This window comes from Scylla paramamosain, chromosome 1, assembly GCF_035594125.1.
Source record: "Scylla paramamosain isolate STU-SP2022 chromosome 1, ASM3559412v1, whole genome shotgun sequence".
Classification (NCBI taxonomy): domain Eukaryota; kingdom Metazoa; phylum Arthropoda; class Malacostraca; order Decapoda; family Portunidae; genus Scylla; species Scylla paramamosain.
Genome location: NC_087151.1, coordinates 41,019,795 through 41,032,692, shown reverse-complemented (window position 1 = coordinate 41,032,692; position 12,898 = coordinate 41,019,795). Strand labels below are relative to the sequence as shown.

The 12,898-nt window shown below is 36.2% G+C and overlaps 1 protein-coding gene across 3 annotated transcripts in view; it reads left to right on the top strand.

Moving 5' to 3' along the window:
• LOC135105675 (neuroglian-like) overlaps positions 1 to 12,898 on the top strand; it is a 73,127-nt gene that overhangs the window by 47,879 nt on the left and 12,350 nt on the right. For all 3 annotated transcript variants that reach the window (XM_064014063.1, XM_064014074.1, XM_064014069.1), the window contains exons 2-13: positions 132 to 373; positions 5,205 to 5,320; positions 5,581 to 5,774; positions 6,196 to 6,497; positions 6,682 to 6,872; positions 7,180 to 7,455; positions 8,067 to 8,244; positions 8,511 to 8,669; positions 10,441 to 10,655; positions 11,169 to 11,356; positions 11,696 to 11,875; positions 12,219 to 12,456. In XM_064014063.1, coding sequence (XP_063870133.1) covers positions 168 to 373; positions 5,205 to 5,320; positions 5,581 to 5,774; positions 6,196 to 6,497; positions 6,682 to 6,872; positions 7,180 to 7,455; positions 8,067 to 8,244; positions 8,511 to 8,669; positions 10,441 to 10,655; positions 11,169 to 11,356; positions 11,696 to 11,875; positions 12,219 to 12,456 — 2,443 coding nt within the window. In that variant the 5' untranslated portion in view covers positions 132 to 167. The remainder of the gene's footprint in view (positions 1 to 131; positions 374 to 5,204; positions 5,321 to 5,580; positions 5,775 to 6,195; positions 6,498 to 6,681; positions 6,873 to 7,179; positions 7,456 to 8,066; positions 8,245 to 8,510; positions 8,670 to 10,440; positions 10,656 to 11,168; positions 11,357 to 11,695; positions 11,876 to 12,218; positions 12,457 to 12,898) is intronic.

Sequence of the window (12,898 nt, the reverse complement as noted above, 5' to 3'; positions counted from 1 at the left end):
AAAGGAAGTAAAGATGACATGCTACAGAACGTTAAAAGAAAGAGAAGTCAATATGTAACAAAGAGCATTTCTGTGTTTGTGTGTTAATGGTATGCTTAGTGGTTGGTAACACCCTTGATATGCCATTGCAGGTGCAGGGGTGTGGCGGAGGCAGCAGTGACGTCAAGATGTTGGAGACAAGGTTATGGATGGTGCGAGTGGTGGTGGTTGCGCTGGTGGCGGTGACATGCGAGGCAGTGATCAAGTACCCACCAATGATGACCAAGCAACCGCCCCCAAACGATGAAATTCTGTTCCATGTGACTTCAAGACCGGACCAAAATGACAAACCTTTCCTCATTGAATGTGAGGCTGAGGGAGAGCCCGCCCCAAGGTTAGTTGTACCTCCCTTCTGTTTCCTGCCCATTTTGTCTTCTATGCAGTATGTGAGTTTTGTGTTCCTATATATTTTCTTCCTTCCATCAGTTTGAATTATGGGTGCTTTCATCTCCTTGTACCTCCAGATATGCTATTCATACATCCTCTTCCTCTTCCTCCTTCACTACCAGTATGCCTCTCTGTCACCTCCAGTTGAAATGTGTTTTGGTGGTTCCTATCTTCCACAATTCTGCTGCTTGTCATTTGATGCTTTGCCATAGTTGGTTTTAGCTGCAGAATGTAGCTGTTGAGTCAGGGAGTGCAGCTCAGTGTTTCATGAACTTTTGCATTTCATCATCTCCACAAGGAAGATTCAAAATCCTCATGGCCTTCTTCATCTCTCGCCCGTAGTTAACCCATTAATGATGGTAATTATCTAATTGGTAAAACATTTATTTTTTTGCAGAAAATATTTATTATTGACTCATTTACAGTTGTGAATGTGAATGAAATAAGAGAAGTACATACAAGTTTGGTTTTTAATATGGCAGGTTTTCCTGCCATTTTGCCCAAATACACTGTCCTCTTTGGACATTGATGACATCATGAGTTTGGCTGGTCCCCCTTCACACTCCAGTGTTGCTTGCCATTGTACCTTACTTTGTTTTTTGCCAGTCCAGCAGGGAGTCTCCTTGATCTAGGCTTCTTTTTTTTTTTCTTTCTCCCAGTCCCTTTCATGATCAGAGGGGCAAAATGTTGAATAAAGTCTAGCAAACGGATGTCATTTCATAGTTTTCTAAAAAGCATCCATGCATTCGTAACTTGAGCATTTATATTCCTAGCAAATATTAGCCACCACCATTTTTTGGAGCAAATGCAGACACTGTAACAGGAAACTTGCTGATGAAAGAGATCAACCACACCCATATTTTGGTTGTATACCCATTCAAAGTTTGGCATGTCAATCTCAATGTGTTTTCTCTCACCCTTACTCCATCTCTTGGCTTTGTGAAAGGAGTCCTGTCCAAACTTATTTGAAGCCACACAAACCATTGTTATCTTTCCACTTGACAACTGATGTACATTTGGTAAATGCTTCCTCTATGTACCCTCGATTTTTCTTCTCCATTGATTTCTTTAGCATAAGTGGAGCTCCGCAGAAATGATCTTCACGCAATGTTCCTGTTGCTCCTATACCTTGAGCAGCTAATGTTAAAAGCAAGGGTAATTAAGTGAATAAATTGTTAAATATAACATGCTGAACTGCCTTTAATCCAATTTTCTTCACCATTTCCATCACTACTTGGACTTGGACAGTGTCCAAGTCCAATGTCTGGAATTCATGTACATGTGCCAGAATGAAGAAGAATGGTTCAGAATGAAGAAGAAATCCATCAGCAGTACATGCTGCCCAGACTTTGAAACCAAATCGTATTGGTTTACCCCTGATAAACTGCTTGGATCCATTTTTACTGTAATATAGAATCATAACCTCATCTACACTGTAGAATTCTTGCCTGTACCTTGGTTTGTTGACTTCATTCAGATGGCAGAAAATTGGGCTTACCTTGTAAAATTTGCCATCTGTAATTCTCATGTTATCAGCATAGTGCAAGCAGTGCCTGATTTCTTCAAACATATCTCTTCTGATACTCTCTGAGATAAGTTGGTTGAAGACATCAGGAGACTCACACTGATATAGTCTCTTGACTTAAAAGCTTTTTGTACCCTGATATTACAAGGATGGTCATGAACAAGATCATGTTTTCTTGTGTCACATTGTTACTTGAAAGAGATTTCTGTGCTGCATACAACTTACTCAGTTCACACACTTCATCTTCATCTATCCATTTATCTGTCCAAAACAACCTGATGCAGTCCTCTGGGTTCCTTATTTCTTCTTTCAGTTTCATTAGGTCATCATTTTGTGTGTGAACAACTATTATTGTGCCTTTTTTTTTTCACACTTTCTTGGAGGCTGTGATGATGTTGAGGTAGCATCTGGTTCATCATTCATATCATCCTTCTGATAATTTGTAGTAACAGAAACTACTTCAGAAGACAAAATTCTTCATGGAAGATGATCAGGGTTGCACGTGACCTTGTCATCTGAAGCATCTGAGTCACAAATGGTGTCTGCAACACCATCCTCATGTGGTGGATTGATAGCTACTGTTTTGCCTTCACAATCAAGTTCATCCAATATATCATGAATTTCATTCAAGCTGAGGCTGAAAGCCAAGCAGACAAACAAATAAATACATAATATCAATGTGTACACATTTTGCTATGCATTTTATTGTAATCACAGACATTGTATAGCATACAGAATGCTATGCAATTTCTTGTTACTGAAAATAGCTTATCAGAATGACAAGTGACAGGAAATCCTGCCTGTAAATTCTTTCTAGTTATATCTCTGATAAGAAACAATTTGCTGATACTTTCTCAATGTAGTTTTATAAAGACGTCATTATAGAGTAAAATAATAATGGTTACTGTTCTGAGAAAAATTGTAAACATAGTTCTACATACTTTAATTTGTTGTGTGGTTGAGACATGCTTACGAACGCCTTCACATGACTGTATCTAGCACGTAACTGACACAGACTCGTGGATCAGAGCAACATGCAGATGTGTAATGAGCAAGTTGAAATGTGTAGGTATCTGATTGAGCGGTGTTTAGTGCACTAGCACTGAATACCACATGTTCTGTCATGAATATAAGCAGTGGCAGAATATCCTGCCAATCATCATTAATGGGTTAATGAGAGTTGAATATTTTGTTACTTGTTATTTTTGTTAATCTTTTGAAATGTCTGTGTTACTTGTTATTTTTGTTAATCTTTTGAAATGTCTACACTCAGTAGTCAGAGGATATGCTTGGTCATCCCTGAACTATATTTATGCAGTCTAAGAAAATCCACTGGAAATGTGAAGCATGCCCATAATACTATGGAAGTTGTTATGTAAATGTTGTACATTACTTGTTTGTACAAATTACCTAAGGTATCAATACTTTGATATAGTTGTTTTCATATTGATATTTTTAACACCAGCATAGTTTAAAGTTAATGAGTAAAGTAATGAAATATGCCTTTTAAAAAAAGACCAATGTGAGTGCACCAATCAGCTGTCTTAATGAAAGAGGGAAGGAGGCAGAGGCCACAGCTTCTAGATCAGTTTTGCTTGCAGTGACAACACAACTGCTTCATAAAATTTCAAATTGTATCCTATGCACTAGCATTACAATTACATTAAATGAGAGTGAGAGCTGTTTTGCACAATTCCTGAAAACATTTACTACTTCACTAATCCACTATGGTCCACTAAAAATCTTGCTATTGTTCCCTGTTATAGACCATGACTCTGACAATCGTGTCTTGTTAGTGGGAAAATAAGGAAGGTCAGAGATACCTACAGGCACCATGGCTTGAAGTTTCACTCTGTGCTTGGTGCACAAAGCATAGCAATAACCTGGAAGACTCCTGTCATCTCCTGCTGGAGACTCTTCAAAGAGGAACAAGTACCCAACATGATAAAGAGGTGTACTGTCGTGACTTACACTTTTTTACCATGTTTAAGAAATATCCATATTGTAGCTTAACAAAACACAATGAATATTTATTAATGTGTACATATTTAGCATCAAATATAAGTTATGTGCATGGTTCATATGTATATGTTAATGTACTGAAATATATCATATGAAACAACTTGAGTAAAAACACGTTAACAAAATCTGATAATGAATATACTGAATATCATTAATGTTTGTCTAGATCAGGAGTTTTCAACCATTTTGTTCCTCTGTGCCCCTTGGACATTTTTATGTTCCCATGTACCCATAAATAAGTTAAAGATAAAGATGGCTTTGTAATGTTTCGATATTGCACTGTACTCAAAAATACTTGTAAAATGGTTGAGTACCTATAGTCTAAGTAACATACATGTACATGACATTGTGCACTTAAGTATGAGTACATGTACCAACTTGGACCCAAGTCTGGTACTGATATGACATTATATATAATATATATATATATATATATATATATATATATATATATATATATATATATATATATATATATATATATATATATATATATATATATTTTTTTTTTTTTTTTTTTTTTTTTTTTTTTTTCTCACATATTCTTGTCTTTTCATTTTCATTTATCATTCTTGTATGTGTTGTAATATTTTCATGTAACACTTGCAACAAAGCTACAGCAACAGTGCTGATGACAAGTAACATCATCATACATTCACTAGTTTTGACTGTTAGTAGGCCTGAGTGACTCAGGCCAATATTGCCTGCCAGTTTCAAGTTGGTATACACATCATGTACCTTTTGGGCCCAGTACAGATTGCAGCCATGGGAAGTTCCATAATAGTGAAAACCAGTGGTATTCACCCTACTCCTGATAATTTAGATAAAAGTTTTGCTTACTAAAATGAGGAAATTAGAGGAAAAATAACTTGTGCAATCTGACTGCAGATTACAACACCATTTATTGCATAGTAGTGGTTATTCTCTGAGACCCAATGCACCCCCTGAAAAGTGCAAATGTACCACTGGGAGTACATGTAGCCCAGGTTAGGAACTCCTGGTCTAGGATATAAATAACAAAATATTGTTATGTTCAATCAACTTATTAGTTATTTATCTGGGAACTAAACTTTTACTGAGGATAAATGCACCTACCTACTCCGTTCACTAAAAATCAGTCAGGTAAATCATTATTATTCCATGGATGGAGTCATACAGATGTATGTATGTGTACTTAATTCAAGGCCAGGTAGCACACAAAACATCATTAAGAGGCTGTTTACATCATCAGATATCGGTGGATCAAGAATGGAAAAGAGTTTGATTGGCAGACGTATGACAACCGTATATCCCAGCAGCCAGGGCGAGGCACCTTGGTCATCACCTCCCCCAGGGACGAGGATCTTGGCAAGTTACCACTGTTTATTTGTAAAATATTAATTAGAAAGTGAAAATATCTTATTTATATTGACCTTTACAATATTAATCTTTTTAAATTTTGAAGTTTATTACCAAATTGAAAAACCTATTCTTTCATTTTTGGAAAAGATATTTAATGTGATTATTGGTATTGTTTAGTTGCTTATATCTGAGACAACATTATTAATTCATTATACTTACATTGCTTTAGACTTCTAATTCTTTTACTGTCTTTTTATAATAAACAGGTCAATACCAGTGTTTTGCCACTAATGAGCTTGGCACAGCTACATCCAACTCTGTGTTTGTCCGAAAGTCTGAGCTGAACAGCTTTAAGAACCAGGATCCACAAACAGTGGAGGTGACGGAAGGAGAACCAGTTCGCCTTGCCTGCCAGCCTCCTGATGGCTATCCCAAACCCTCTGTCTATTGGATGATTCAGGTAGAAAATATGGTGCTTTTCCTGTCTGGGATGAAAGGTTTCCTGTTGTCCTAGTTAGTGATTGCTGTGAGTGGTTGCATAATTAAACATCTTGTATATCCATGATTCTTGATTTAAATTAGGCACAACTTAAAGAAGCAGCAGCTGCAGCAGTAAAGGATTTGGTGGATTTTTATCAGTAAAAAGAATCTGTAGGAATAAAATCAATAATGAACGTCATCTGGTGGGATCCTGGGTTTGCAAAAAACCATCAGCACTTTGGAAGTATAAGCTCTATCTCAAGACAGTTTCCTTTATGTTATTGTATATTTGCTGAGTGCACAAAATTTTCAAACTCTTCTGGGAATTTTGGCACTGAATTTATTGAAACTGAATGAACTAAGATTCATCTCCTGAAATAACAAAGTTTTGCTTTTTTCAGGAGGATCAGGGAGCACTGCGAAGTATCAACTCCTCCAGAATGACTGTTGATCCTGAGGGCACCCTGTGGTTCTCTAATGTGACACGCTTTGATGAGTCCAATGACTTTACCTATGCCTGCTCAGCTACCTCTGCATTCCGTAATGAGTACAAATTGGGAAACCGTATGTACCTGCGTGTGTCGCCGACTGGAAACACTGCCGTCCAGACCAAAAATGAGCCCAAAGAACAATTTAAATCTCGTAAAAACACCGTCATTCTTAAAGGCACAACACTTAAGCTTTGGTGCATCTTTAGTGGGACGTAAGTTTGTCAATTGAGGCACAGATCTCTGTCTGTACTTAGAAATAAATACAGTACGTTGATTCACAAAACTTTCAGCTTAAATGAAATTTTTATCCATCTGTTCACCTTTCTATGTATTTAAGTTCCATTGTGGTAATAGTAAGGATATGAATGTGTAATCTAGTCATTTTCTTCTTCACAGCCCTCTCCCAGAGATGCGATGGAGCAAGAGCAACAGCACTCATTTCCCACATGAAAGAGTGGATTTTGAAAACTATGGCAAGACTTTGGTCATCCGCTACGTTGATTTCGAAGATGAAGGAACTTACGAGTGTGAGGCGAGTAATGGTGTTGGTGTAGCCAAGTCATACTCCATGAATGTTGAAGTGCAAGGTAATGTATTTTCAGTAGATTTTGGTGGCCTCACATGAATTAAAGTAATCACAAAATAAATTCCTTCATAGTATATGATTTAAAATCAAGAACACCAACAGTATCTTTACTTTGGCAGGATGCTAATACTTTTTGTATTTTTCCATTATTTCTGTATTTTAATATTATATATGGTAAAGTTGATTATAAATCATCAGAATTTTTATTTGATTCTATTTTTTTATTGTAAAAAATTTAAAGAATTACTATATGTTCCTGTGGTCTCATCTTAATTCTTTCCATCATTTATTCTTTTTTCCTATTCCAGCCATTCCATACTTTGTTGAGGAACCTGAGGTAGCCAACAAGGCTGAGGGAGAGACAGCTGAATTCCACTGTAAGGCATGGGGCAAGCCTCCCCCAAAGCAATATTGGATATACAATGGCATGCCCATCACAGAAGCACCAATCAATCATCGCCGCGTTGTGGAGCCAGAGAAGATCATCATCTATAACCTAACCAAGGGTGATACCGGCAACTATGGTTGCAATGCTACCAACGAGCACGGCTATGTATACAAGGATGTTTACATCAATGTTCTTGGTATGATTGCTATATCCATTTTTTACTTGAGAAAGAGGGAAGAAAACAAATAATATGAGGCATTGAAAAAAATTAGATACATTTGGAAGGTGTCAGTTTAGTATTGAGAACATTTTTTATGTCTATTTTTTTGTAAAAACAGACACTTAGTAGATCAAGAGAAAAGGATAAATGTAATATAGATTTTTTGGTAGTACTCTTACAAAGTCTAAGATTGTTATGAATTATGGTAGTGTTGAAGGAAATCACCTTTCAAGGGGTAGATGAAATGAAGTGTAACTTTACACATGATAGTTACAATCCATGAAAATTAGGTATTGGGAGGGACGCATGATAATGACAAGGACGTGGGTGTAATATATGTCTCTAGTTCCTATTTAGAAATGTAATTTTGTCATAGACAAAGTCATGTATATAAAGATAGTATCTTGTCATTGAGGAAGTTACTGTAATTTATTTTAGGATATATAAAACTTACTAATAATGAAATGAAAATGTAAGTGCTTTTTCTTAAGTTAAGAATCAGATGGTGAGGACAGGATTATTGCACCATGTTATGTATCTGTGACCAAGTCATAAGCACATAGAGTAATACCATCGTCTCCCTGCAGCACTTCCACCAGAGATCCGTAGGCCTCCAACAGATGTCATGACTGTGGATGGAAAGCAGGTGAACATGACTTGTCGAGTGTTTGGTGCTCCCAAACCCCGCATCACCTGGATCAGAGACAACGAGGAATTGACTGGTGGCAGATTTCAAGTAACTAATGAAGGAGACCTGGTTATAAAGTGAGTCCTGTACTCTTATATCTTTGTTTTTTATTTATTTTTTATTTTTTTTTATTTATTTATTTATTAATTTTTATTTTATTTTATTTTATTTATTTATTTATTTTTTATTTTTTTTTTCTCCTCTAATATTATTGTAGATACTATTTATTTTCAAGTGGGCATTGATAATGAGGATATGCTCATAGCTATTACAGGTGTAAAAAAATAGAATGTTAGCAAATGTTTTAGAGAGTCATTTAACCAGTGGGAACTCATTCCCACAGCGAGGTGTTATTTACTGATGCTGGAAAGTACACTTGCTTTGCTGAGAACAAGTTTGGCAAGCAGGAGGCAGATGGGTCGCTAGTGGTCAAAGAGCGCACCAAGATTACTGATGCACCACAGGACTATGAAGTGGCAGCGGGCCAGACAGCCACCTTCAGGTAAGTCATTGGTGCCATAAGTGAGTGTTAAATATGCTTGTACTCTAAAAGATTTTAAGCAGGTGGGTGTTATCCTGTCTCATTCCTTCTGTTCAACCACTGAACTTTTTAAATCATGACTGTCCCTGCTTCATGCCTTTCAACTCCAACACATCCAGATATCAGTATTTCTTTTAAAAAATCCGAATTTCTATAAATTTCTTTAGCTCATAGACTTTTAAATTAAGACGTGTTCCCATATCATTCTGTTTTCTCTTAACCAAAAGTCTGCCCACTTTTTTTTACATAATCTGATCACAATTTTTCTTTCCAATGCTCATATTAGTAACTTTATCTTTGTAATATCTTTGTGTGCTTTAGAATTGATATTTCAATTGTTAGTTTCTAATCTGTGTCTTTCTAGATACACTATCGGGTATTATTTCTTTGGCTTCATGAAACAGGCCATGTTCCTCATGATCCATGTGCAAGTTTTCTGGTGATACTTTATATTGTGCATATTTCCATGTAGATCTGTATTCACTGTGCAGTCCTTTTGAGACAAGGCACTTCTTAGCAATATGATCATTGATATATAGATCATGCAAATCTTCACGTAATTTTGTATAGATATAAAATTTTATCCATCTATATAGTAGCCTGAGGCACCTTAAAGGGAGGTAGCATGGACAAGACCTTTGTGGGAATAGAAAAGCAGAGGAGGAAATTCCCAGTCCTTATGCTCTGTCTTTTAGTCACATTCAAAGGTTCAGAGGAAAAATAATTTTAATCTGGCCACAGGAGAAATTGTAATTTCAAATTTTCATAAGTACCATCTGCAAGCAGATCTAAATTCAGACCCCATTGCATTTACACTATTCATATTTTCAGAACAACCAGAAAAGAACTGTATATGAAACTTTTATACTTGGGGCACCCAGCCTAGCAAGTTAGCTGTTACCTCACACTTATAACCATCCCCACAAGTCTTTCTTGAAATGTGTACATTTATATGCTCACTTTCAAAAGTTATAATTTCTCATACTACTTTTTGGATGGTCTCCCCTCAGTGTGTCAGAATTACAGATTTATTGGATCAATGGTTTTGATGCCCTCTATTATATCTTTGCTGCTTGTAAGTTATCCTGTTCATATCAGATAAATTGGTATCTCTTTCTGAGGAGGACCAGCTTGTTACAGAATAAGTGCAGAGTGTCTTTACCCCATTTAGTGTGTGTGTGTATGTATGTATATATATATATATATATATATATATATATATATATATATATATATATATATATATATATATATATATATATATATATATATATATATATATTGGAGCTCATTTGACAGATTTTCAAACAAGGAGACTGCAATGCTTTCCTTGTACTAATCTCTGCCATGCCATACAACTGTCTGCTATTAAATATGTGGTTGACGAACCTAGACTTGTGTGTAACCTAGAGGCCTTCTTCTTTAATAGTTTGTTGATGTTTAACAACTTGTCTTTTTATGCACAGACTGTGTTGTATCCAGAAAAAAAGAATAGATAGGGAGGAGAGAGAGAGAGAGAGAGAGAGAGAGAGAGAGAGAGAGAGAGAGAGAGAGAGAGAGAGAGAGAGAGAGAGAGAGAGAGATTTGTGATTCACACTTGTTTGAGGGAAACTAGTTTCTGTCTCTCCACATGAATTTCATTTTTGGACATTTAGGCAGGCTAGAGACTTGTATTATTGTCAACTACCCATAACTGAAGGAAACGATTATGGAAAAAATATTTTGTTCGCAGGTGTAATGCTGTGACTGACAATGACTTAGACTTGAGCATTCAGTGGCAAACTGATGGTGAGGACATTGACTTTGAGCAAGAACCAAGATTTGTTCAGCAGTCTGATTTCTCACTGAGCATCACCAAAACCACAGAGCTTGACTCTGGGAAGTACACTTGTGTTGCATCCACTGATCTGGATCAAGTGGATGCCACTGCCTCATTGATTGTACAAGGTAAATTTTTATTTTCCCTACCCTTTGAAGATTTTTCTCAAATATGTAGCGGTATTCAAGGTCGAAAAAAGACGAAATTAAATATCTTCACTAACAAAATAAAGATCTAAAATAACTTTCTTGAAATATAAAGTATCTGCTGTGTCTGTAATCTTATTTCATTTAAGTTGCTTTGATTGGAAACCAAAGAATATAGGAGCACACAACTCTAAAATAATGGTAAGGAAAAGATTTTTAAATGAATATTTAAGAATGTTATTTTAGAGTAACTGAAGGTATTCAGTGTGTTAAATATACATATAAGACAGCATTGTACAATTTTAATGTATAGAATTTTATTCACTTTCTGGTGGTTATAAGCATTTAATTGTTACAAGCTGTTTCTTCTCCAATCTATTTTTAGATATTTGTAAAGATAATTGATAAAAATAGGTGAAATATTTCTAAAATTGTATTTACTAAAAGATTTGTTGTATGATGTGAATGAAAATTGATTTTTGTTGCCTTCCCCAGATGTGCCCAATCCACCCCAGCTACTGAAGGTGACATGCAACATCCGGGACGCTAGTGTGGAGTGGCAGCCAATGGGTGACAACCGTGCCCCCATCCTGGCCTATGTCATCCAGTACAACACCAGCTTCACACCTGACACGTGGGAAAGTGCCTTTGACTATGTACCAGCAACCAGTACAGAATTCACTGTAAGTACTCGGAGGACTGAATACTGCGTGCAGAATTGTGATGGTGGCTTTAATTTTCTCTTGTTTTGAGGTCCAAGAGATCATTCCATCAAAGAAAGGAAAAGTTTTATCAAGTAGTAGTTGAAGAATAAGTTACTTTGCCATACTTATCCTTAATATACTGCAATGGGCCCATGATTACACTTTCATTGCCAATAGTTTTCATTATTTCTCTACATTATGTTAGTTCAGTTTTCTCTGCCTAAGTACACATAATTAGCTTGCTCAAAATAATATTAATAATTTTCTTTTAGTTTGAGTGATGTATGGTAAAATTCGGCACGTGCCTTTTTCTCCCAGATCACCCTGAGTCCTTGGGCAAACTACACATTCCGGGTAATTGCACGCAACAAGATTGGTCCTTCCCAACCATCAGAACACTCAGAGATGTGTACAACCTTGCATGATGTTCCTTACAAGAACCCTGATGGTGTGGAGGGCAAGGGATCTGATCCCACTAACCTGGTCATCAAGTGGTCGGTAAGTTGTGTTGATAGCAAAAATTATAAATATAATTTGATTATACATCGTGTCCATTGCTTTGCATACATAATCCTGCAAGGTCCATGAGTACATGAAGATTCTTCTTTTGAGTTAACTGGAAGATAAGTTTATTGAGGAACAAAACTCTCCAACCAATGTTGTGATGTTCATAGCATCTGCCCATGACAGCTTAGATTGTATCTCAATGGTGTCTGCTCTTTGTATAGAAGTGTTAGATTGTGAATTTTTAATAGAGAATGATTTAAACATGAATGTCTTTTAATTATTCTCTCTTCTTTTGAACCTTACATTACCTAATGGAAATACTTTTAACCCACAGCCAATGCCAGAAATTGAACACAATGGTCCAGGCTTCAAATATCGTGTGTACTGGAAACCTGATGATGTAGACAATGCAAGGTGGCAGACAGAAGATGTTATAGACTGGGAACAGGATCACTTTGTGGTGCCAAATCAACCTACATTTAAACCCTACAGAATAAAGGTGGAGGCCCATAATGATCGTGGGGAGGCAAATGTGGCTGCTCCTGAAATTCAAGGCTGGTCTGGAGAAGCAGGTAAGTTTGCTTTGTTCATTTCAACTGCCAAAAGTGTACCACCTGCAAAGTATATGTAATCATTCATAAGGCTTTTCCATTTTTCTCCATTCTTTCTAGCTGCACTGTTTATTTTTTTCTTGAAAAATGGATGAAGTATATGAAATTTAAGTGGTTTAGCTTTGTAAGGAAGAAGGTACAATAGCATTTAAGAAAGTATAGTATAAGGGATGACAGTTATGAGATGAAAACCTGAAAAGAATGGTTATAAGTACATAGTACTGTTCAGAATGAAGTAATTGGCTTTAAGTTTAGTACTGAAAATTCTAAATTCTGTGTCAGTGTACAGCTGAAAAGTTTGAGGGTGCAGTATCATTTTAGGTTTGCATATATAAAATAAGGTTTAGATATGAGGGATTTTTGACAGTTTCATACATGGTGTCATAAATCTACATAGAAGTAT